Genomic DNA, 25,298 nt, shown 5'->3' with positions numbered 1-25,298 from the left:
GCACAGATAGAGAAGGAATGTCTAGCTATTGTTTGCTTGTGAGAGGTTTGATCATTACATTCAGTTTGAGTTGAGTTTGAGTTTATTTTATTTCACCACGGGTCACTCACTTCAGCCAATGGCTGTTCTTCTGTGAGTCCGTGAAGTAAAAAATCATACAATTACAAAATACAACATTTTATACATAGTATAGGAAACTTTAAAAAAAGTAACAAAAAAAACACAAATCAAATACAAAAATCAAACAAGCAGACACACAGACGTCACAAGGCAAACCTGTGACGGTAGAAACAGACCACAAGCCTTTAGTGCCGATTTTCACGAAGGCAATCCATGGTGCCCCCAAGAGACTACAGCGAATGCTTCTTCGGCTCCAGAAGTATCACCTGGATGTCCAGTACAAACCTGGAAAAGAAAAGATGTGCTCCTTGCTGATTGGCTTAGTCGAGCATACCTATCGGGCACATGGGGGTCTGATAAGATATACAAGGAGATAGAAGAAGATACACTTGGTTTACGGTTCACCGTGATTCGCAAACCAAGTGTATCTAATATACCACACCATGCAAACACCTTCTCTCAAAAATCACGAGATAGAAGAAGTCAGCAAATGGACCTCCTGAAAGTTAGCGAGTCCACAGAGCACCAGATCAGAAATGGGACAACTGCTGACCAGCAACTGCAGGACCTCATGTTGATGATCCAGCAAGGATGGCCTGATACAAAGGAAGCAGTACCTGGCAGTATAAGAGAGTACTTCAACTTCAGGGATGAGATCACAGCACAGAATGGAATCCTGTTCAAAGGCCAGAAGGTGATTGTCCCCCAAATACTCCGAAGCAGAATGGTGGAGAAGGTACATAGCAGCCACCTAGGAGTCGATGCATGTGTGAGAAGGGCTCGTGACACACTCTTTTGGCCAGGCATGGCAAGCCAAATCAGAGATAAGGTGGAGCAATGCTCAGTCTGCAACGCCATGAAACCAAAGCAACAGAAAGAGACAATGATGACTGCTGAAATCCCTGCAAGACTATGGCAGTTTGTGGGTCAAGACTTGTTTCATATGAACAACAGAGAATATCTGGTGACAGTGGATTTCTACTCTGACTACTGGGAGTTGGACCAGCTAGAGAGCACCAAGGCCCAGGATATAGTAGAGTGCTCAAAACGCCACTTTGCACGACATGGCATACCTGAGCGGGTCATAACAGACAATGGACCTCAATTTGTGGCCCAGGAGTATGCCAGATTTGCAGCAGAATGGGACTTTGACCACGTTACCAGCTCCCCCCGGTAGAGTGAAAGTAATGGTAAATCTGAGTCGGCAGAGAAGATAGCCAAAACACTTGTAAAAAAAGGTTATCAACGATGGAAGTGATATTCACCTTGTCATGCTTGAGTGGAGAAACACGCCTGACCATGACAGAGCAAGTGCAGTGCAGAAACTAATGTCCAGGCGTACTCGAACAAGGCTTCCAACGCCAGAGGTACTACTCATGCTAAACGTAGTGCTGGATGTACCAGAACAGATCAGAATGATAGATATGATAGAGGGGCCAAAGATCTACCAGAGCTGCACATAGGCCAAGGGGTACTTCTACAACCAGACATGGCTCACCTGCCATGGAGACCCGCAATTTGCAGACAAATCCTTGGTGACCGGTCATATGTGGTGGAAACGAAAGACGGACGTCAGTATCGGCAAAACCGGAGGTTCCTGAGAGAAACGGCTAACACCAAGCCAGAGTCTTTAACCACCGTAAAGGTAGCAGAACATCCAAAACAGCCAGAAGGCAGTCAACAGCAGCCAAATCATCTCGGAGATACTGCTATGAACGTCACACATAAGCAGCTGGACCAACTACCACATGGGACCGACCAGAGAACGGGACAAAGAAGGCCCAGCGAAACAGCCCAGCAAGCTCCGCTCCCATCATCTACTGCAGGCAGACCACAGCGGCAGAGAAAAATCTCAGCAAAGCTTAATGATTTTGTCCTTACTAAGTGATTTGTGGGAACCCAAGAGCAGCAAAGGGATAGTGATTAGTCAGCAAGAGTCATGACATCGGGCAGAATAATCCTGAGACTCTTATCTGTGGGCCAGTACCCTCGCTCTACTGGTCCAAGGTGCTTTTTGTTATTTTTTTTTTTTTTTGCTAGTAGATTGATATTTTGTAGCTGCACGTGAGTTGTTAGTCAGCAAGAGTCATGACATCGGGCAGAATAATCCCGAGACTCTTAGCTGTGTGCCAGTACCCTTGCTCTACTGGTCCAAGAGTGCTTTTTGTTAGTTTAGTTTAGTTTTTTAGTATTTTGCTTCCACGGTAAATTATTTGACATGGTGTTGAACTGTAAGAGTTAACAGTTAACAAGCATCCAGATTGAAACAACTCGCCTCGGACACAGAGAAGCAGCGAGACACATTTCAAGACTGATGGACCGACTTAAAGAAGCAAAAAATATATTAGGTATAATGTTGGACAGACATGTATGTTTGTTATATTGAAAGGAGCCAACTAGCTTTCCCGACACCTTCCCAACTTGGCAGATAACAATGACCTTCATGCTTCAATGAATTTACACAAACATGAAGGGAGGGGGTTAAAGTGGTTGTTAGAGACGGTTCGGTTGTGAATAGGGTCGTAGATTAGCACATGATCATGAGCTTGCCTGACCATGCAGCTAACTACAGAGCAAAGGGTGTCCATCAAGCTGTGGTCACAACTCGCCGTACTTGCAAGTGCGTGCTGTCTACTTACAAAAACGTGGGCAAAATTTGGGGATCCGTACGTAGTAAGTTCCGCCTCCGCACGAATTTTCGAGCACGCAGACACGCCGTAGCACTTTTAGGACCCGAGGAACTTTCGCTGCGTTCGGGCTACGGATTCACCCTAAGTGCGGGCAACGTACGTGCACTCTACAGCGAACGTGCGTACAACGCACTGATTCCGTGCGTTTTTTTTAATTTTCCCACCGTCACTTGCTCGGCTGACGGCACACGTAGCACGTACGTGTTGAGCACGTAATAAGTGCGCAGCCCGTGCTTATTCGACACTTCCCTGAGTTCAACTGTTCAATAGAGCACGCAGACTGTACCGAACTTGCCGAATAAGCACCTGCTCCGCACTTAAAACGTAAGTTGTGCGCAGTGATCTCTGCAAGGTACACGAACCGAGCCGACGGACGAGTATCATCATTTTCGTCTCCAAAATGTCATGATGATGGCAATTATATATTCATACTGTTCTATTTCACCTACCGGGCAGAAATTCCCTGTAAGGATTATAGGATCGAAAAAAATCGCATACACAGTAAAATGATTGTTATATCACTTGAAAGGGCTTTCAAAACTCTTTCGAATTGTGTCACAAATCGAAATTATTATGTTATAGGACCCTTCTGCATGGTAGGCGATTAGTAATATATTTATATATATGTATATACACACACTTGTATACACTTGTACCATATTTTGTGGCACATAAGACAAAGTAAAAAAACTTCTTGAAGAAGCAAAACATATAGAAATCTTGGTCAATGCATGAAGTGACAGGATTTTTGGGGTTACAAAAAAAAATACATTTAAGATCTGCACAAGCGTGGTTAAAAGGCATTGATCATCATTGTATATGCAGAACAGTGATAAAGTCAGTACCATTCTCTGAAATTGAGAATGTGTATATTTTGAAATTAAGGAAGGAAGAATTTTCTATAACAGTATTACCTTATATAGGGCCTTAATTGCAAACGTGACATCTTTAGTCTCAGATGAAACTGCAAACTCATAGGCCTACATTCATTGTTCTATTAATATGCTGATGAATCTAGCTAAAAAATGCCTCCATGTCTGAAATGCCACCACCTCTGAAACTGGGTATAAAGATGGCAGACTTAATAACAGTAAATTATACGCATCTCACCTCAAGTGCCAATGTGTTAGGATGTTTTAATCCAAATAATGTTATACAATGTCATTGTATACCTGATATTGACATTAGCCTATTAGCCTACATCAGGTATACAATGCCATTTTATACGTGATGTAACCTAGGTCCTATACATAGAGCTGTACAGCTCTTTGGTCCTATACCTGATATAGCCTATTAACCCTTTCTCTGTCAATGAGTCAAATATGCACACATTTCACATATTTCACTTAGTTTATTTATTTCAATCTCATTTCTTTCAACTGAATATATAAAAACCTATAGACATGAAATGAATATGACACACAGAAGGTTAAACTACTATACAACCATGGGGAAGAAGTATGATTATACATCTGAAGAACCTTGGAAGGTGATCCTATAATTAGGCCTACCCCTAGTAGCATCTGACGGGGAGAAAAAAATCATCGCACTTGCACGCACTTACAACATGCGACAGAGTAGGGATACCTTACGTGAGCAGCACGTGTAATTACAGCCTCCGCAAGAGAACGTAGCAATCTCACGCAGATTGTAAGTTGTAAGCACGTACAACTCACTTACCACGTGCACAACGTACGATGCACGTAACCCCTCATTGCCAGGCGTGGCGTGCGGGCCACATACTTACATCCTGCGCAACCGTGCGAGTGTCGTGCGTTGACGTACTTCCTCCCTGCGCTAGTCACTTCCTCCCCACGTTTTTAGAAAAAACGTGAACGCCGTGGCCTCCGCCAAGAACGTACGGACGAAAAGCACGCACGGCGAGTTGTGACCAGGGCTTACGCGAAATGTTTGGGAAGGCGGGGTGGAAGTAACGGACCGAAAAAAAAAAACCTTCCGAGCCCTCCCCCCCCCCCCAAAACAAAACAAAACAAAACAAAACAAAACAAAAAACACGACATTCTGCCCTGCACTTGCACCTTTAAAATGTTAGAAGCGCAATTTCAGTGATAAATAAAGTGATGCAAATTCTCTGTAAATACCCCACTACCCCGAACAACATTCACTGTAGCACTGCGGTTGTTTTGTGTAAATTTAATGGTGCAGATGAGCCCATTGTCTAATGCTAAGTCGGGAGAGCTGAATGCTTGTTTTTCGACTATCCGTAGAATCGATAGAAATGAAGCATGTTTTCATGCAAATTTTTCTCAAGCATGCGATATTCACATTTAATGCTTAAGGTCTCATGATAATGAAAGAAGAAAATATGAATATTTGGTTTATGAACATTGTTTTTCGAAAACGTAACGTTAACAGTCTGAAAACTCACTTAAAGTCACCATTTGCGCGTGCAAATGAAAATTTGGAAGCACCATTGTTCGTTGTTCTAACTTAGTCATGCATGAATGATGAACATTAAGTTGTACATCAAATGAAGGCAGAAAAGTTTATCTTTCCATTGATGCTTATCTCATAAAGAAAATGTATGATTTCGATAGTAAAAAGTTGCATGGAAACCCGGTTCCGTTTTTTCTGGGACACGCTGTACTATATGTTATTGAATCAAGACAGTGTATTTGAGAGAAAATTGAACGCCAGTCGTGCTGGCGCGAAATTGAATGACAATTGAATGACAATTTCGCGTCGTTAATATTAAATGAGTTGCTCTCTAAGTTGAATGAGATAGAATTGAAAAGGATTGCTATGAAACGAATGCTTAAAGAATGTAAACGAACCAGGAGAGTATAGTGTTGACGAAAATCATATGACCTCGAGCGCCTATTCTTGAATTCGAATGCAAATCTCATAAGAATAGGGCGGTAAACCTGCATAATTATCAATTTCCCTGACCCAAGAGCAAATGTAGCACAGTCAACATACAAAATTAATGCATTAGTGCGAAAATCGGTACTGACATGTCCACCACGATCTTCTTGTAGAAGAGATCCGGGAAAGGAAGAGTGATGATGACTTTGTTGTAGATCATCAGACCAAAGAGTTTCCCAATGGCCTTCAGCATGTCCAGGTCATGGAAATCCTGTATCAATGGATAAGAAATAACGTAGCGTGGTTTCATTTGACCATATACAGGTGGTCTTGCGATTACGTTTTGTTTCTTTTTTGTTTCCTGCTGAGTAACACATTCAGTCACAGCTCGTTATTCCGAAGATTCGTTATTCCGAAGGTTCATTATTCCGAATTTCATTAGCGGATTATCGAATCTTCGGAATAACGAACCTTCGGAATAACGCCACAAATGTTCGGATGAACGAACCCTTTTTCATTTTCGGATTAACGAACATCTAGGTATAGGGAATTTGTGTGTTTCGGATTAACGAACCTTCGGAATAACGAACCTTCGGAATAGCGAACCTTCGGAATAACGAATAGCACCCAAACATTCATTTAGCTCCAGACATGGCACCAAAAGGATTGTTTTACTTTTCTTTTGTAATCGACCTTGTTGTAGCCGGGACCTTGCTAAATCGAACTCGCTTTAAGCGTGGCGATTTGTCATCATTGAACACGCACGGAAAATCGAGACTGGTAAATTCACCTCTTTTAAGCCTCGGTAACTGCATGTTGCGTATGTGGGCGAAAAACATAAGGATCATAAATGGGTGAGATTTACCTTAGAATGAATGAGAAAACAATACTACAGTATCATTACACCTTTTTGAACCCCACACATAAAACTTCTCGAAACTATTATATTTGCTGTCGAGTTCAAGCAAGTTGTGATATCCATACCCCCTGTAGAATGAATATCTTAGACTGGATATTTTTTGTAAAATCTATGGTATGGTATGGAATGGTATGGAATGGTTTATTGATCAAACTTCGCAGCCAAACGGCTGAATTGTGTCTGATTTATATCGATAAAAATACAGTGAGACAAAATAACTTACATACATTTGTATACAACACACGAACAAAATACAGCCATTACGACAACAACAAAACAAATCATCGATACATCAGTAGTGGAAGTACATTCAGTGTATAAATTACATGTATATTGGAACAAAAACAGAGTTGAGTGAAAAAAACAAACAAACCCGTTTTACATACATGTATGTTATATCCTCCATTAGTGACGTATCACAACCCTTTAAGCTAATAAAAAGGGTATAGAAGGATAAGGGAGGAGGCGTGGAATCACACCATTTCATGTCTTTTAATAGTAGTGAGTTAGTGTAGACCTATTAAAATCCATGATTGATCTAGTATTGTATGCATCCGCTACCAAAATTTTATCAAAAGTGCATAGCTAAGCTTAAATGTGATAAAAAGTAAAAATCTACACCTTACTGAAACGAGTGCAAATATCGTGTAATCATCCAATAGTCACATCACGTTCCTCAGTTGAGTTTGTGCGCATCCTAGCTGCGCAGGTTGGCAGTGACGTAACAAAGAGCGTAGAAGCGCACGCACGAGTGATGAGCTGAGCTCGCTGAGCTGAGCAGCTGCTAGTAGATCGACGTTTTTACATTCCCCGTTGATGCAATTTTTCGAGATTTTTACATTTCCCGGCGATACGTTTTTACATTCTATGACACCTATCCAGCGTTCTGGGCACTTACTTGTACAGTATCTTACTGCCTGGTGAATATTCATGATGAAGCGGGACGGGTACCCAAATAGTGCTTACCGCTAGAGTGTGGTACGTTCGGATACCCGACAGCTCCCGACCGCGGCCGCGCTGGGCGGCCTCGCTCGGCTCGCGTGACGACTGTACGCGTTACAATCTGTACATACTACGCAAAGTTCAGCGGTCCGAGCCGCATAGGCCCTATACATGGTCATGGTAGCACAACACTGATCGACGGAATCGGGAAGCTTGGAAGTGGAACTCCGCTGTTTCCATTTTCAATCCATAGATCTGTTTTGTGACATGCAGTTCATTATCTGTTCATCAACATGGTCAAGTGGAGTACTAAGGTACCTGGGCCTGAAGGGGATAGGCCCTACTCGGGGCTACTAGTCTACTAGTCTAGGTGTTAAAAACAACAACAACAACAACAACAACAACAACAACAACAACAACAAAACAAACATATGACACACATTTCATCTTTAGGTCCAACAACTAATTCAATCTGAGTATCTCTGTTAAAATCTAAATTAGATCTAAACTTGTCTTTACTAGTACAAAATATTTTTTTTTTTTTGTTACAAAATACAAAGTCACGAAAGTATTATCAAGCAAGTATTTATCACTTTCACCATTCAGATATTAATTTTTGATTACCAAATCTGGTGTAACAAAAGGAGAATTAAAGATTTTTTTCGGGGGGGGGGGGGTACTCAAGGTACAACTCCATAGTTTACAACACGCACTTTACCAACCACTGCAACAACCAACACATGCAATCTACAATCAAGTCATTATATTAAGATTTGTTTTTTCTTTTGGAGGACCGTCAGACTAATGCCAAAACTCACATTTCCTTATATTTATTCCTCTTCTTCCATTATCACTTTCTGCACATGGTTACAAGAAGTGGGTAAAACAAACAAACAAACAAGCATGTCAATGTGGAGTTTTCCACGCTTGCGTCCACATAATATTATTATGCTAATATGGCTGCATAAGGGAAATAATAACAAAAACGCACATGGACCTTCCTTTCTGAATATTTTTCCTCCATATCACTGCAATTGTGATACGTATTTGGCTAGTTTGTTTTAAAAAAATGGGGTTTTAAGTGACCGCATGAGATTCATGCATCCTAGCAGGGTATATCCCTGCATTGGTTCTTGACCAGATTTGGGGGGTCTTACGATGATTTCTGTCGCAGGGAGGCTCTGCTAGCATTAAAACGAGCACATGAACCCCCCCCCCCCCCATTTTTTTTTTCAAATGTTCTGCATTAAGTAACCCTTCTTCTACAATTTGATAAATTTTCGAATAAATGACATGGGTTTTGAATGTACAGCATGACATTAATGAACCCCACCTAATCAGGGCACCCACGATAAGTTTATAACCAGATTTTGGGGTCCTAGGATGACTTCTATCGTATGGGGATGCTGCCATCACAAAAACTAGCACATGAATCCCCACTTTTTATCGTTTTTCTGGAATAAGTAAGCCTTTGTCTACAATTTGGTCAAGTTTCGTGAAAATGACATTGGTTTTAAATGTACAGCATAAGTTTGATGAACCCAACTTGTCAGGGCATCCCTGCATGGGTTCCTGACCAGATTTTGGAGACTTACGATGATATATGTCGCATGGGGGCGCTGCTAGCACAAAAACGAGCACATGAACCCCCACTTTTTATTATTTTTCTGGAAATAGTAAGCCTTTTTCTACAATTTTGTCAAGTTTTGTGAAAATGACATGGGTTTTGAATATACAGCATAAGTTTTATGAACCTTGCCCTTTAGCTCACCCCGAACAGAAAACGTCGATGAGAAGGATTTTAGAGATTTCGGTGTTTCCTGCCGCGTGAGGGCGCTGCTTGGTCAAGAATGAGAGTGTAAACCCTAACTTTAAAACCTTTTCCTCGTTTTGGGTACCTTTTTCTGCAATTCTTGCAAATTTGGAGAAAATAACGTGGATTTTGAAAGAATTATGTAGCTTTAGGTTTGTCATTGCAGATTTTGTTGCCAATCATGGTCTTGATCCTGTAACGCTATCATTTTGGTACAGGACGGCAGATTAGTCATATTCTTCAAAGTCCCGTAGAAGAAAAACAAGCACGTGAACCTATGGTTTTATTTACATATTTGGGCTTCGGATGGGTCAAAGTTACGACATGGAAAGTTTGAAGAAAATGACATGGACTTTACTTTAGCTGAGGAACGTCCTTAAATAAAGTCGAGTGATATTATCTACACACCTTGTTGAACCAGCATGTTGTAGACATGGCACAATCCTTTATTCTCTTGAAGACAGGATACTTTCCTGGCTCGAGAAGCTCGTCAAAGATCAGCTGAAAGAACTCCTGGTAGGAAGTAATAAGTTAAAATGTTTTGGTCAATGACGTAGCAACTTCAAACCTTTTCCCTATAGGTCATTGCTTGCTTAATTTCAGTTAAGATTACGATAATAGAACACAAAGGATGCAGCAGTTCTTATTTACATTATGATAGCAAGAAAACGCAAAGATGATTCATGTGTAAGACAAGAAAAGATTGAAGAGGTGATTACATTCCCTGTTCTACTTTGTGCATACGTCTGTCACAGGGGTATGTGTGTAGATTATATTCATATATATGTATGCATAATTATATCTATATATTAGTTAGAGTAAACGTACATAATGATTCTTAACAAAGAATTAAGCTTCTAGAACAAATTTTTCTGCCTTGAGCATATTAGAAGGTCTCGTGTTTCTTCTAGGGTCTCCTTAATCCAGAACTACGTTAATATTGGTATGTCTTGTTAGAAAAGCTGAGCCCGCGAAATGAGAGCAGTGGCCACGTGATTAGTTTCATCAATTCATTCATTCATTAGAGCCTCCAACTTGAACAATACATTCCCCTACAAGAGATCGACACCAAAGAGTCATATAGCCCGCGAGTCACACATCCCCCGAGTTGGACACTACACAAATAACGCCCATGAGTTCGACAATATAACACGGGGCTTGTAATGTTGTCGGTCTCGTGGGCCTTGTTTGCTTAGTGTGGAAATCATGGACTGTATAACTCGTGGGTTGTATGATTCGAGGGAGTCGAACTCGTAACATGCACCCTACAAGGGTGTGGTTATTGATGACGGAACATTCTTATCGTTGCAGCATTCTCTATTTTATACAAATAGTCCATGGGCCAAGACCAGGTTTTTACGATATTGGTACCATTTAAAAGGACAAATTCTGCTTATGCATTTTGAAATGGTATGTATCTGTAGATGATATTTTGCTATGATAGCAATTCCAGAGAAGTAGCTTAGTCTCAGTATCAGCCGTTAAAATGTAACTCAAGACATACTCTACAAATGGCACCATCAAAACTTTTCTTGGAAACCATAAAGAGGGAGCAATTTGTCAAAATACAAAGAAAACAAAGAGAATTCCATTAAATAATATTAAATTAACTAATTTTAAGACATATGTCGGGCAGTCAAGGCGAAATTGCAAATAGTTTTTGCTGTTGATTTCTATTTAGACATATAAAGACGCATTTGAACTTCATTTTAACCTTTTCGGAGCATTTACAGGTCCAAATCTTAAGGTTGAAGGATGGCGTGTGGTGTTTGAAGCATCGCTAAACTGAAACATCGCTAAACATCGCTAAAATATGTGATTTTTGAAGTTTCACAGAATTGTGTCTTTATGTTACTCCGCTGCAATATCTATGAAGGAAACATTCTGAAGCTTTGGGGAATCATGTCGAGTTTTTTGAGGACCTTTTCGTCAGATTTCTGTGAGCGAAAGTGAACTGAGTCCTGGGAGTAAGGATCTGCGTAGTTACCTGTTATGTACCCATCACTCTTCATTCTAAGAAGTGAACAGGTGAGCTCATATTGTTATATACATCTTATCTCTCGGACAATGTGCAAGATGAATAATGACGCAGCTTAAAACGAACACTTGTCACGGAACTCCCGGAGAAAGTAACTTTCGATACAAACTACCAAAATACGTGACGAAGTAAGCCTTACGAAAGCAACGAATTATCTGAAAACTACAACTGAACTTCTCGGCAAGGAAACCGACACAGATAGTGTCGAATATCTAACAAATCTACTGAGGGACATTTTGCCTTATCTACACATTGATATATGCAAGCACTTCGCCTGTCTGACTGATCGAGAATCAAACGACTCTAGCGAACATGATGCTAGCCGCCATATTGTCACAATCTCAGATGACGGCATAAGCCAGTGCCCTCTTTGTAGAAGATCCCCCGCCTCCGACAACAATGGAATCGGATTATGTGAACAATGTCTCTCCCTGCCGGACATGATTAGGTCCATTCAAACCCGACTTGATCGTCTGGAATCCGTTCGACGTCCAGAATTGTACAATGGGACAAATACCCCCGATAGCTCTAAACACGATGATGTCAACAGCGAGGGTCACAATGAGGAGCAATTGGAGTGTGACGATGACCATAGTTACACGTCACCACCATCATCACCTGTCACGGAGCTCACACACCATTCCAACGATGTTCCAACGAACGACGTAAACGGGTCACTCTGTTCACAGCTGGATGAATACAGGAGGAAACACAAACAAGTGTTCACGGCTTCTTGTTCTGCTTCGGAATCGAATCATATCGATGATCCCCGCTTGAGTGTTCAGGCACCTCAGACAAATACGGAAAACAAGCCAGTGAATTCTATTACGTCAAACAACACCCTGGCCACTCAGACCGATGACGAAATCAAAATGTTTGTCAATCCATCAAACAATACTACCCAGGCATGCCAAACAGAAGTGAATGATTTTGCCTACAATGACGCATCTAGCCAACCAGACAGCGACTTCAAGGCAGATATCTTGCTAGTTGGAGACTCAATGGTCAAATACATTGATCCGAAAAAGCTATCACGAAGGAAAGTGGTATTGTGTAAATCTTTTCCCGGTGCTAGAATTGATGATGCCTTTGACATAGCCAAAGATCTAGCTGGAAAACACAAAGCATCGGAAATCATTTTCCATCTTGGCACCAATAACTTGGCCGATGACGAACCTAACGAAATCGTCGCCAAATTGGCATCACTCTGCGACTACATGCAAAAGTCTTTTGCAGAGCTCAAGTCAATCACAATCTCGACGATAATTCATCGTAGACAGGCCCCGCAGACAATTTCCTGGAAGACCCATCGCGTAAACGCTGACCTAAAACTTCTGGCCAATCAGCGAGCATGGAACATCATTGACAACGACTGCATAGATACCAATACCCAAATCGCCGTAGATGGCATACATCTAAACGCACACGGGATAAAAGTCTTTGCGCAAAACCTTGTCCAGCACATCAGGTCAACAATCAGTGACGATGCATCGCCTTTTCGCAGACGGCAAGACTGGCATCGCAGGAAGAAGACTCCGAAGGGCAGGGTTTTTCCGCGAGATTGGATGGACTGCCTGCAGACCGCGAAAACACTGCTAGCTCAGCAGAATCAGTGAATTATGTCGCGAATGAAGAAAACGTAGAAGAGATAAAACGTAATGAAAGAGAATCTGTGGAGAACAAGAACAGCTATCACGAACTCATTGATGGTATAATTCCCAACGTTTGTTATTCTGGGTTTAAAATATGTCATGTTAACATAAACTCTCTTCCGAATAAAATAGATGAGTTGAGTTTGTTGTTAGATAATGATCCTTTTGATATTGTAGCTATTAGTGAAACTCATTGTGATGCAACAATTTCAGATACGGATTTATCGATAGACAATTTTACTGTAATACGTAAAGATCGGTCAAGATATGGGGGAGGAGTCGCACTGTATGTAAGAAAAAGCTTAAATTTCTGTGAAATAGATAATATTGTGGAAATGATTTGGAGGTCATCTGGATTAAAGTTAACCTAAGACGAATAAATCCAGTGTTTGTATGTGTAATCTACCGACCTCCTAACTCATCCAACGATTTTTTGTAACATTATCAAACATGCTTCACTGTATAAGCGAAAACGAAGGAGAAATCATAATAGTTGGTGATCTAAACTGTGATCTTCTTCCCGATAATCACAACTCACAGTCTCGCAGTCTTTTGTCAGTTATGAATATTAATCTCCTACACCAGCTTATTGATGTACCAACTCGCGTAACGCCCAACTCTAAGTCATTGATCGATCACGTGTACTCATCCAACCCCGAAGGACATCAGGTGACTGGGGTCTTTGAGACACACATAAGTGACCACTATTTGACTTTTACTGTTTTTGGTACAACGAAGGTGGAGACCAAACAGTTTGATAATGTAATTGAGTATAGATGTTATAGACATTTTTCACACGAGAATTTTATCAATATGTTACGAAACTTACCTTTTTTAGATATTGTAGATGATACCGATCCGAATAACGCTATAAAAAGGTGGTATAAATTGTATATGACAGCTGTCAATGAAAAGAGGAAGCGCCGTAGGTCAAAGTTATGTCCGTGGGTGACTGGTGACTTAATAGACACCATGAATAAGCGTGACTGGTACTACAAGATGTCTAAAAAAGCAAGCAGCCCACAAAACTCTCATTTCTGGCTCATGTATAAATCCCTGAGGAATGAAATTTCCACTAAAATCAAGGAAGCCAAAAATGATTACATAAATACTTTATTAAGTGAAAATGGTGGTACTCCGAACGCCATGTGGAAAACATTAAAGCTTTTTTCATCATCGTAGAATGATAATCAAATTAAGCTTGAGTTAAATGGTGAAGAAGTGTCTGATGCAGAAGAAATAGCTCAGCAATTCAATGATTACTTTGTAAATTCTGTTGATATGTTGTTTAATCCAACAAACTTTGATATCTGTGAAAATAGCGGTGGTATTAATGAGTTTTATGACGAAAGGGCTGTTGGTTATGTTCCCCCTGACATCTCATTTGATCTTCCTGATGTGACAGATGAATTTATTGTTAATGAAATCAACCGTATTCCAGTTAAAAAAGCCGCTGGTCCTGACGATGTTTCTACATACTTATTGAAATATGCTTGCAATGCCCCGAATGTAATTCAAAGCTTAACGCATATTCTTAATTTATCATTGGACCAGGGTGAATTTTTGGAAGATTGGAAAATCGCACGAGTCCAACCCATACACAAAGCCGGAAGTAAATCAAATGTTGAAAATTATCGACCTGTTTCATTATTATCAATATTGTCTAAGATACTAGAAAAAAATTGTTAATGTATCATTTCACGATTATTTGATCGGAAACGAGGTATTATCAGATAGACAGTTCGGTTTCCGACCTAATCATTCGTGCGAAACCGCCTCTCTTTGTATGGTTGATCAGTGGTCTCGGAATGTAGATCACGGATACGTAAATGGTGTTGCATTTATTGACATGAGAAAAGCTTTTGATGCAGTAAACCACGAAATATTGTTACTGAAATTGAAATTGAAGTCTGTAGGTTGCACAAATAGAAGTGTACGATGGTTTACTTCATATTTGAAAGGTAGAAGTCAATTTGTGTCTGTAAAAGGGAAAAAATCATCTATTAGAGCAATACAACACGGAGTTCCACAGGGTTCAGTGTTAGCGCCAATACTTTTTTTCCATATTCATTAATGATTTACCCATGAGTATCCACAACGGAGAAATGTTTCTTTTCGCAGACGACGCGACTTTATCTGTGCGAGGTCAGAAGCGTGGATGAAATTCAGTCAAAACTGAACCATGCTCTTGAGGAGGTTTACATAATGGACCCAAAAAAAACAAACTGCTTGTGAATATTAATAAAACTAAAGTAATGGTAATTGGGTCTAGGCAAAAAGTTCAAACTTTAAATGTCAGCAGATTATATGTACAGATAAGATCAACCCCAGTTGAATGTGTTTCTCAGTATAAATGTCTTGGAATTATGATAGACGATAATTTGCAGTTCAACAAGCATGTTGATAGAGTCGCCCTGCAAGTAAAGCAGAAATTAGGTATTCTTCGAAGGCTCAAGGGAGCGTTCAACACTCACTATCTCAGTCTATTATACAGGGGTTATATCCTCCCACATGCCTTGTATTGTTGCAATGTATGGACCAACAGGTCACAACAAAACTACGAAACCATCAACAGGTTACACAAGCGAGCCGCTTACATTATAGCTGGCTGTTCATGGGAAACCCCATCCGCGCAAGTGCTCAATCAACTTAATTGGCCAACGTTACAAACATTGTATTCAAAAGCAATGGCATGCATGACATTTAAATGTGTGCACCATCTTGCACCCTTTTTACTCGCAAATAAGTTTGTTATGCATGATGCAGTAGCCCAACGCGTTACACGCAACTCGGGGCAGTGCAAACTTGAGATCCCGAGATGTAATACCGAATTTTACAGGAGATCATACAGCGGTATCTCACTGGAATAATTTGCCATTAGAGACGCGATGTTCCCCCAACTTAGGTTTGTTCAAAAGCAGATTATGATATGTGTGAATCTAGAGACACGATGTTCCCCCAACTTAGAATTGTTCAAAAGGAGCCTATGATATATTATGTGTGTTTTATTATCGAGATTTTTTTTTTCAATGACTAACACGGTCTTTCACAGTTTTATCGGTTGTTTGAATTGTGCAATAAATGCTTTTGCTGTAGTTTTTCCCAATTCATTTTTGTTCATTTAGAAACTTTGTAGTATTTACATGTCTTTGATATTGTTCTATAAGCGTTATATGTTGATTTTGATTGTATTGAATGTAAATGATATTTTTTTTCTTTTTCTATGTTTGTTAGTAAATGTAATTCTGGAATGTTTTATGTGTTGTGTTTTTAAAGGGCCCCGATGAAAACCAGCCAGTACTGACTTGGGCTACCCTTTTTAAATATGTGAAATAAATAAATAAATAAATAAATAAATAAATAAATAAATAAGAAAAATGGTGTTTACCACAGAAAAAAATCAAGACAAAACACAAGAGGGCGCTGTAGTTTTTTTCAAACATAATTGAATACTTCCTTTAAAAGTATAAAATTGTATTATTTTATGTTGAGAATACATAAGATAATAAGTAACAAGAAGCTAACAAAGGGTCAGAATGTGAAACGGAACTTGCTTATGTTTATTTGTTGCCATGGTAACCAAAATACGTTAACACTAATTAAACATATCTTATACAACGTATGATATGCGTAATAAGTTTCGGGAAACGACATAAAATTTGGAGGTGATCAGACAATGTATCAAACTTATAGTGAGCAAAATTTAAAATTTTCAGTATCAGCGGAGCACCTCTTTCGATATCATTTTGACATAGACACCTCAACAAACAACTCCCAAGTACCAAAACGTCAATAGCGAGATATCTACATATTCAGCAAAATCACGAGCGCAAAGAGAGATAGCAAAACATCCTTGTTAATACTTATAATTCTGCAAAACGGGTGAGTTAATGTTACTAAATATACGAAACACTCTTCAGAGCAAATTTACTTCGACACCTAATGGAAAGGATAAAGTGACGGGAAATTGGATAAATAGTGCCATGATAATCATACCAAAAGATATACGAAAAACGAACATTAATTCCAATTCAAACAAACTAATGAGCAAATACAAAATAGGCACGCAGATGTATAATAAATTATGGACGTTAAACGAAAAGAGAGAGTTTTTGGGCGGCTTTGTTCTACTGTCTTGTTTTTATATACGATTTTCGATATACTGGGGAGTAGCAAATCTCCGCAAATGCAAATAGAGCTATGTCGACGGAGCAAATTAGTGCTTGTTGCAGAGTATTGTCAAAATTTTCAGTGCAATTGCATTTTGGTAGAGTTTCATAAGTCTAGAACAGGGAAGAATTATTATGACGATCCCTTCTGACACAAGGTATAAAAAAATTCCAAGTAGATACCGAGAAACAAATAGAATTGCTAAATCGAAATTACTTTGCTCCTTGCCATGCATCATGCTAGAATAACAAAGTTGCGAGAAGCAAAATTAACAACCCCTCCCCCCCCCCCCCCCAAAAAAAAAGGATAATTTCTTCAGTTGTTGAATGACTTACTCAAAACGTGATGTACATGTTAAAAAAAAGTCTGGTTTTGGGGGTAAAAGTCTAGGAATGGGAATGGACAAAACCCTCCAATTCCCTTGCTGTATACAACCCATATGGGGTACGACCGCGGTCATTTGCTGGTATCAAGATCTGCAAATACCTTGTTTGAGGCTGTTATCTAACTTTATATATAATGGAATTTACATCTGTACTCCGCTCTTCCGCTCTGTATAATCTCATCATTTTGAACTGCCGTCTTTATTGTGATTACTCCATAATTCCAATTTTCATTGTTCTTCCAAACAGGAAATTTATTATCACTTATCTTATTATAATAACATGTAAGCCTTGATTAAGCTATGTCTTAAAATTATTCATTGATTCGATAGTAACTCATCCAGATGTAGCCCTTGAATTGGCTATAAAACTGTATGAAAACCTTAAATATTGTTAGTTCTTGCTCGCCAAAGATATGAAAATATGCACAGTCGAATGTAGCAATTTATCGTAGAAATAATTTTCCATGGGGATTTTAGCGAGAAAATGGATGGCAATGAATGATAAGAAAATACCGTTTTGCGGTAACGTCTCCCATTCCATACATTTTCCTACATAAAGAGAGGTATACCATGTAGAACAGCATTTGGATATGACCGCGGATGCCTTGAACGTAGACTATCACTCCACAGAGAGATACACCGCGTTCAAAACAGCGCGCTCCGTAGAGACCGTGCTTTATCGTTCTGTGTATAGTCTCGGTTCAGACGCGCGGGCTGATTATTACAGCCAAGAATGCATTGATTAAAGACTACATTTTTTATGACTAAGCTACTCATTTGGAATTGCTATCATAGTTTGATACACTTATATATCCCTAACAAACAAAACGGCACCACAAAGGTTTTGTCCCTTTTGGTGGTACCAATATCTGACCTGGCCCATGGACTAACAGGAATGATCACTCAAGCGACAAAAGATGAAACATAAACTAGAGATTGTAATTTGTCATCACTGACAAATTAAGGTGATCCGATTTTTTTTTTAATCAATGATTCGAGTCCTGATCGTAATAGGCATGACAATACAAGTTTCATCTGTGTTTAGAGACATTGGCCGTGTGAGGTTTGGATTCTCATTTAGAAAAGGGAGTCATATCTGCCATCTTTGGTACCAATTCTGTATACACTGAATAACGAAGATACAGCAACGAATACATATGACCTTTGACCCACCTTTACACTCCCAAGATGGCATCTGAGGAAAAAGTGGTTATTTTGTGAAATGATTCTTGCGACATCGTCTATATTCGTGTGCAAAATATGGCTAAGATAGGACAGGTATTCACCAAGATGCAAAATGCAAAGTCTTAGGTACAACATAAAATCTGGGAGAAATTCACCGAAGGGTAAGTGAGAGCTAGTGCTCGATAAAGAAAAGCATGTCGATTTTCACATTAAAAAAAATCCCTCCCATAGAGATAACACGTCATAACGAAAATACAGAAAGAAGTACATATGACCTTTGACCTCACTTTGCACACCCAAGATGGCGTCTGAGCAAAAAGTGGTTATTTTGTGAAATTATCCTTGTTACATGGTCTTTGTGTGTGCAAAATATGGGAAAGATAGGACATGTATTCACCAAGATACAGGATGAAACATTTATGACCTTTGACCCTAATTTACATACCCAAGATGGTGTCTGATCAAGTAGTTGTTATTTTATGAAATAATGTACGTGACATGAACTAAACATGTGCAAAATATGGGATTGATAGCCATTGTTGTTGTTCATCTATTGCACAGAAAGTAGTAGAAAGAAAGAAAAATAAAGAAAAAAATATGTTATTTTATAGAAATTTGAAGGAGAAGCATAAAAAAATCAGAAAAAGATAAAGTTAGGAAGGGAGATTAAGACTAACTAAAGAAAGAGAAGAAAAAAAGTGTTTAAAAAAATGAAAAAAAAATATTGGCAGGGGTGAGCCTCGAACCAGGGACCTTAGGATTACGAGTCGGATGCGCTATGCAATGACCTATTTCATGCTCCATAGGCCCTGTGTATTAAGCAAAATGACGCTGCATCGAAGCCACGTGCCATTTTCAACCAAGTTTTTCGACGTGATGCCGACGTCGTATGAAAAAATGAAGGGCACATTTACGATAGCCCAAAGTCTCAGCTACAACATACTAAAATCTGGGAAAAATTCACCGAAGCATAAGTGAGCTAGTGCTCGAAAAAGAGAGTCATGTCAATTTTCACTGCCAGAAAAACTGCTCTCCCATAGAGATAACACTTAAACTGGTCAAATTCTACAAGGATACATTCAACCCATTTTTACGAGGCGATGACGTCATCCAATTAAAATGTTGTTTTCACATTAATGAAAGAACATTTCATAAGCTACAACATACTGAAATATGGGAGAAAATTGGCAGAGGATAAGTGAGATACGCTCGAGTAAACTTGTAATTTGATGACGTCATTTTGAAAATTTACTTTTTTTACTTTATTAAGAAATTTGATATCTTTTAATCATTTTGTCAGCATTGCCTACCCATGAAATGACATGTACAACTCATCAGCTTTCAATATATGTAAAGAAAATGGGGGGTCACCGTCCATCCTGACGAGTAAAATCGGATTTAAAATTGGCAGTTTTTTGGCATAGTTGCACTGTATATCGCCATTGACGCGCGCGCGGAATTTCAACTTTGACGGCCCCGTATGACGTCATATTGAGTCGGATTGACTTGAAACGTGGTATAAATATTCCTTGACATTTCAGACATGCGATCAAAGTGAAAAAACTGGAAATTTCTATTGCATATGAGCTGTGCGTGCGTATATGCGCGCGCGCGTACGCGTCCGTCCGATTTTTTCAATTTTTCAAAAAATGCTCTAAATGGTCTGAAACGTGTGCAAAAAAAATTTGAGCTCGATTTGAGCATACAAATATTTCAACGCGCGCGTACGCGCACGTTTTAAAATATAGATGAATTTTGAGAATGTGAGTAGAATGCGCTTGACTTGAACTATATGTGACGTAAATTTGATTGAAAAATTCCTTTCCATTAATGAGATATGAATGAAAATGTGTTTTCATATAATGACGTCATAGTGACGTCACGGTCGACTGATCACAATGATTTTACAAGATTTGTCGTCTTTGGGTCACCATACATATATGCTATAAGTTTGACATTGATAGGCAATGCACTTTCTGAGCTAACCTCTGCACAACTTTTGGGGAGAAATAAAGAAAACTAGAGATTGTAATTTGTCATCACTGACAAATTAAGGTGATCCGATTTTTTTTTATCAATGATTCGAGTCCTGATCGCAATAGGCATGACCATACAAGTTTCATCTGTGTTTAGAGACATTGGCCGTGTGATGTTTGCATTCTCATTTAGAAAAGGGAGTCATATCTGCCATCTTTGGTACCAAATTCTGTATACACTGAATAACGAAGATACAGCAATGAATACATATGACCTTTGACCCACCTTTGCACTCCCAAGATTGCATCTGATGAAATAGTGGTTATTTTGTGAAATGATTCTCGCGACATCGTCTATACGTGTGGAAAATATGGGAAAGATAGGACAGGTATTCACTAAGATACAAGATGAAACATTTATGACATTTGACCCTAATTTACATACCCAAGATGTTGTCTGATCTAGTAGTTGTTATTTTATGAAATAATGTACGAGACATGAACTAAACATGTGCAAAATATGCGGGTGATAGGGCGTGTTTTTCTTGAGTTATTGCAAAGAGAGTTGCAGAAAGAAAGAAATATCTCAATACATCGAAGATAAGCTTTAATTTCAACCAAGTTTTTTAACATGATTCCGACATTGTATGAAGAAAGGAAGGCACACATTCGATAGCGCACAGTCTCAGCTACAACATATTAAAATCGAGGAGAAATTCACCGAAGGGTAAGTGAGCTAGTGCTCGATAAAGACAATCATGTCAATTTTCACATTAAAGAAAATTCCCTCCCATAGAGATAACACGTCATAACGAAGATACAAAAAGAAGTACATATGACCTTTGACCTCAATTTGCAACAACAAGATGGCATCTGAGTAAAAAGTGGTTATTTTGTGAAATGATCCTTGTAACATGGTCTTTGCGCGTGCAAAATATGGGAAAGATAGGACATGTATTTACTAAGATACAGGGTAAAACACTTATGACCTTTGACCCTACTTTACATACCCAAGATGGTGTCCGATCAAGTAGTTGTTATTTTATGAAATAATGTACGTGACATGAACTAAACATGTGCAAAATATAGAAGTGATAGAGGCCGTTTTTCTTGAGTTATTGCAAAGAAAGTTGCAGAAAGAAAGAAATATCTCAATACATCGAAGATAAGCCTGAATTTCAACCCAATTTTTTGACGTGATTCCGACATCGTATGAAAAAACAAAGGGCACACTTACGGTAGGGTAAAGTCTCAGCTACAACATATTAAAATCTGGGAGAAATTTACCGAAGCTTAAGTGAGCTAGTGCTCGATAAAGATAGTCATGTCAATTTTCATTTCCAGAAAAACTGCACTCCCATAGAGATAACACGTAAACTGGTCAAATTTGACAAGATTACTTTTAATCCATTTTTACGAGGTGATACCGTTATCCAATCAAAATATTGTAATTTTATGTTTGAAAGAACATTAAATAAGCTACATCATACTGAAATCTGGGTGAAAATTGACAAAGGACTAGTGAGATACGCTCGAATGAACTTGAAATTTGATGACGTCATTTTGAAAATTTACTTTTTTTACTTTATTAAGAAATTTGATATCTTTTAATCATTTTGTCAGCATTGCCACCCCATGAAATGACATGTACAACTCATCAGCCTTCAAAATATGTACAGAAAATGGAGGGTCACCGTCCATCCTGACGAGTAAAATCGGATTTAAAATTGACAGTTTTTTGGCATAGTTGTACTGTATATCGCCATTGACGCGCGCGCGGAATTTCAACTTTGACGGGCCCGTATGACCTCATATTGAGTCGGATTGACTTGAAACTTGGTAGAAATATTCCTTGACATTTCAGGCAGCCGATAAATGTGAAAAAACGGGAAATTTCTATTGCATATGAGCTGTGCGTGCGTATATGAGCGCGCGCGTACGCGTCCGTCCAATTTTTTCAATTTTTCAAAAAATGCTCCAAATGGTCTGAAACCTGTGCAAAAAAAATTTGAGCTCGATTTGAGCATACAAATATTTCAACGCGCGCGTACGCGCACGTTTTAAAATATAGATGAATTTTGAGAATGTGAGTAGAATGCGCTTGACTTGAACTATATGTGACGTAAATTTGATTGAAAAATTCCTTTCCATTAATGAGATATGAATGAAAATGTGTTTTCATATAATGACGTCATAGTGACGTCACGGTCGACTGATCACAATGATTTTACAAGATTTGTCGTCTTTGGGTCACCATACATATATGCTATAAGTTTGACATTGATAGGCAATGCACTTTCTGAGCTAACCTCTGCACAACTTTTGGGGAGAAACTAGAGATTGTAATTTGTCATTACTGACAAATTAAGGTGATCCGATTTTTTTTTTCATCAATGATTCGAGTCCTGATCGCAATAGGCATGACCATACAGGTTTCGTCTGTTGTTAAAAACGTTGGCCGTGTGATGTTTGAATTCTCGTTTAGAAAAGGGAGTCATATCTGCCATCTTTGGTACCAAATTCCGTATACACTAGATAACGAAGATACAACAACAAATACATACGACCTTTGACCCACCTTTACACTCCCAAGATGGCATCTGAGGAAAAAGTGGTTATTTTGTGAAATGATTCTTGCGACATCGTCTATACGTGTGCAAAATATGGGAAAGATAGGACAGGTATTCGCCAAGATACAAGATGAAATATTTATGACCTTTGACCCTAATTTACATACCCAAGATGTTGTCCGATCAAGTAGTTGTTATTTTATGAAATAATGTACGTGACATGAACTAAACATGTGCAGAATATGGGGGTGATAGGGCGTGTTTTTCTTGAGTTATTGCAAAGAAAGTTGCAGAAAGAAAGAAATATCTCAATACATAGAAGATAAGCTTTAATTTCAACCAAGTTTTTTATCGTGATCCCGACATCGTATGAAAATCAAAATGAAATTTAACGATAGCGCAAAGTCTCAGCTACAACATATTAAAATCTGGGAGAAATTCACCGAAGGGTATGTGAGCTAGTGCTCGATAAAGACAATCATGTCAATTTTCACATTTAAAAAAATTCCCTCCCATAGAGATAACACGTCATAACGAAGAAACAAAAAGAAGTACATATGACCTTTGACCTCAATTTGCACAGACAACATGGCATCTGAGTAAAAAGTGGTTATTTTGTGAAATGATCCTTGTAACATGGTCTTTGCGTTTGCAAAATATGGGAAAGATAAGACATGTATTCACTAAGATACAGGATGAAACACTTATGACCTTTGACCCTAATTTACATACCCAAGATGGTGTCCGATCAAGTAGTTGTTATTTTATGAAATAATGTACGTGACATGAACTAAACATGTGCAAAATATAGAAGTGATAGGGCGTGTTTTTCTTGAGTTATTGCAAAGAAAGTTGCAGAAAGAAAGAAATATCTCAATACATCGAAGATAAGCCTGAATTTCAACCCAATTTTTTGACGTGATTCCGACATCGTATGAAAAAACAAAGGGCACACTTACGGTAGGGTAAAGTCTCAGCTACAACATATTAAAATCTGGGAGAAATTTACCGAAGCTTAAGTGAGCTAGTGCTCGATAAAGATAGTCATGTCAATTTTCATTTCCAGAAAAACTGCACTCCCATAGAGATAACACGTAAACTGGTCAAATTTGACAAGGTTACTTTCAATCCATTTTTACGAGGTGATACCGTTATTCAATCAAAATTTTGTAATTTTATGTTTGAAAGAACATTAAATAAGCTACAACATACTGAAATCTGGGTGAAAATTGACAAAGGACTAGTGAGATACGCTCGAATGAACTTGAAATTTGATGACGTCATTTTGAAAATTTACTTTTTTTACTTTATTAAGAAATTTGCTATCTTTTAATCATTTTGTCAGCATTGCCACCCCATGAAATGACATGTACAACTCATCAGGTTTTAAAATATGTAAAGAAAATGGGGGGTCACCGTCCATCCTGACGAGTAAAATCGAATTTAAAATTAGCAGTTTTTTGGCATAGTTGCACTGTATATCGCCATTGACGCGCGCGCAGAATTTCAACTTTGACGGGCCCGTATGACGTCATATTGGGTCGCATTGATTTGAAACTTGGTATAAATATTCCTTAACATTTCAGACATCCGATCCGTGTGAAAAAACTGGAAATTTCAATTGCACATGAGCTGTGCGTGCGTATATGCGCGCGCGCGTACGCGTCCGTCCGATTTTTTCAATTTTTCAAAAAATGCTCTAAATGGTCTGAAACGTGTGCAAAAAAATTTTGAGCTCGATTGGAGCATACAAATATTTCAACGCGCGCGTACGCGCACGTTTTAAGAGAAAATATGAATTTTGAGAACATGAGTAGAATGCGCATAATTTGAAATATATGTGACGTAAATTTCATTGAAAAATTTCATTCCATTAATGAGATATGATTGAGAATGTGTTTTCATATAATGACGTCATAGTGACGTCACGGTCGACTGATCACAATGATACATTAGATTTTTCGTCTTTGGGACATGATGCATACATGGTATAATTTTGAAATTGATAGGCA

At 38.8% G+C, this 25,298-nt stretch overlaps 1 protein-coding gene across 1 annotated transcript in view; it reads right to left on the bottom strand.

Moving 5' to 3' along the window:
• Window positions 1–25,298, bottom strand: part of LOC139725558 (probable E3 ubiquitin-protein ligase HERC4) — a 46,001-nt gene that overhangs the window by 7,661 nt on the left and 13,042 nt on the right. Inside the window, exons 8-9 of the mRNA XM_071636649.1 lie at window positions 9,719–9,823; window positions 5,786–5,907 (exon numbers count right to left, since the gene is read on the bottom strand). Of these exons, the coding sequence (XP_071492750.1) occupies window positions 5,786–5,907; window positions 9,719–9,823 (227 nt within the window). The remainder of the gene's footprint in view (window positions 1–5,785; window positions 5,908–9,718; window positions 9,824–25,298) is intronic.

The sequence above is a fragment of the Diadema antillarum genome, unplaced genomic scaffold, assembly GCF_040938485.1.
Source record: "Diadema antillarum isolate AM-2024a unplaced genomic scaffold, OU_Dant_1.0 seq00000049_RagTag, whole genome shotgun sequence".
In the NCBI taxonomy this organism is placed as follows: domain Eukaryota; kingdom Metazoa; phylum Echinodermata; class Echinoidea; order Diadematoida; family Diadematidae; genus Diadema; species Diadema antillarum.
This window is presented reverse-complemented; position numbering and strand designations above follow the sequence as displayed.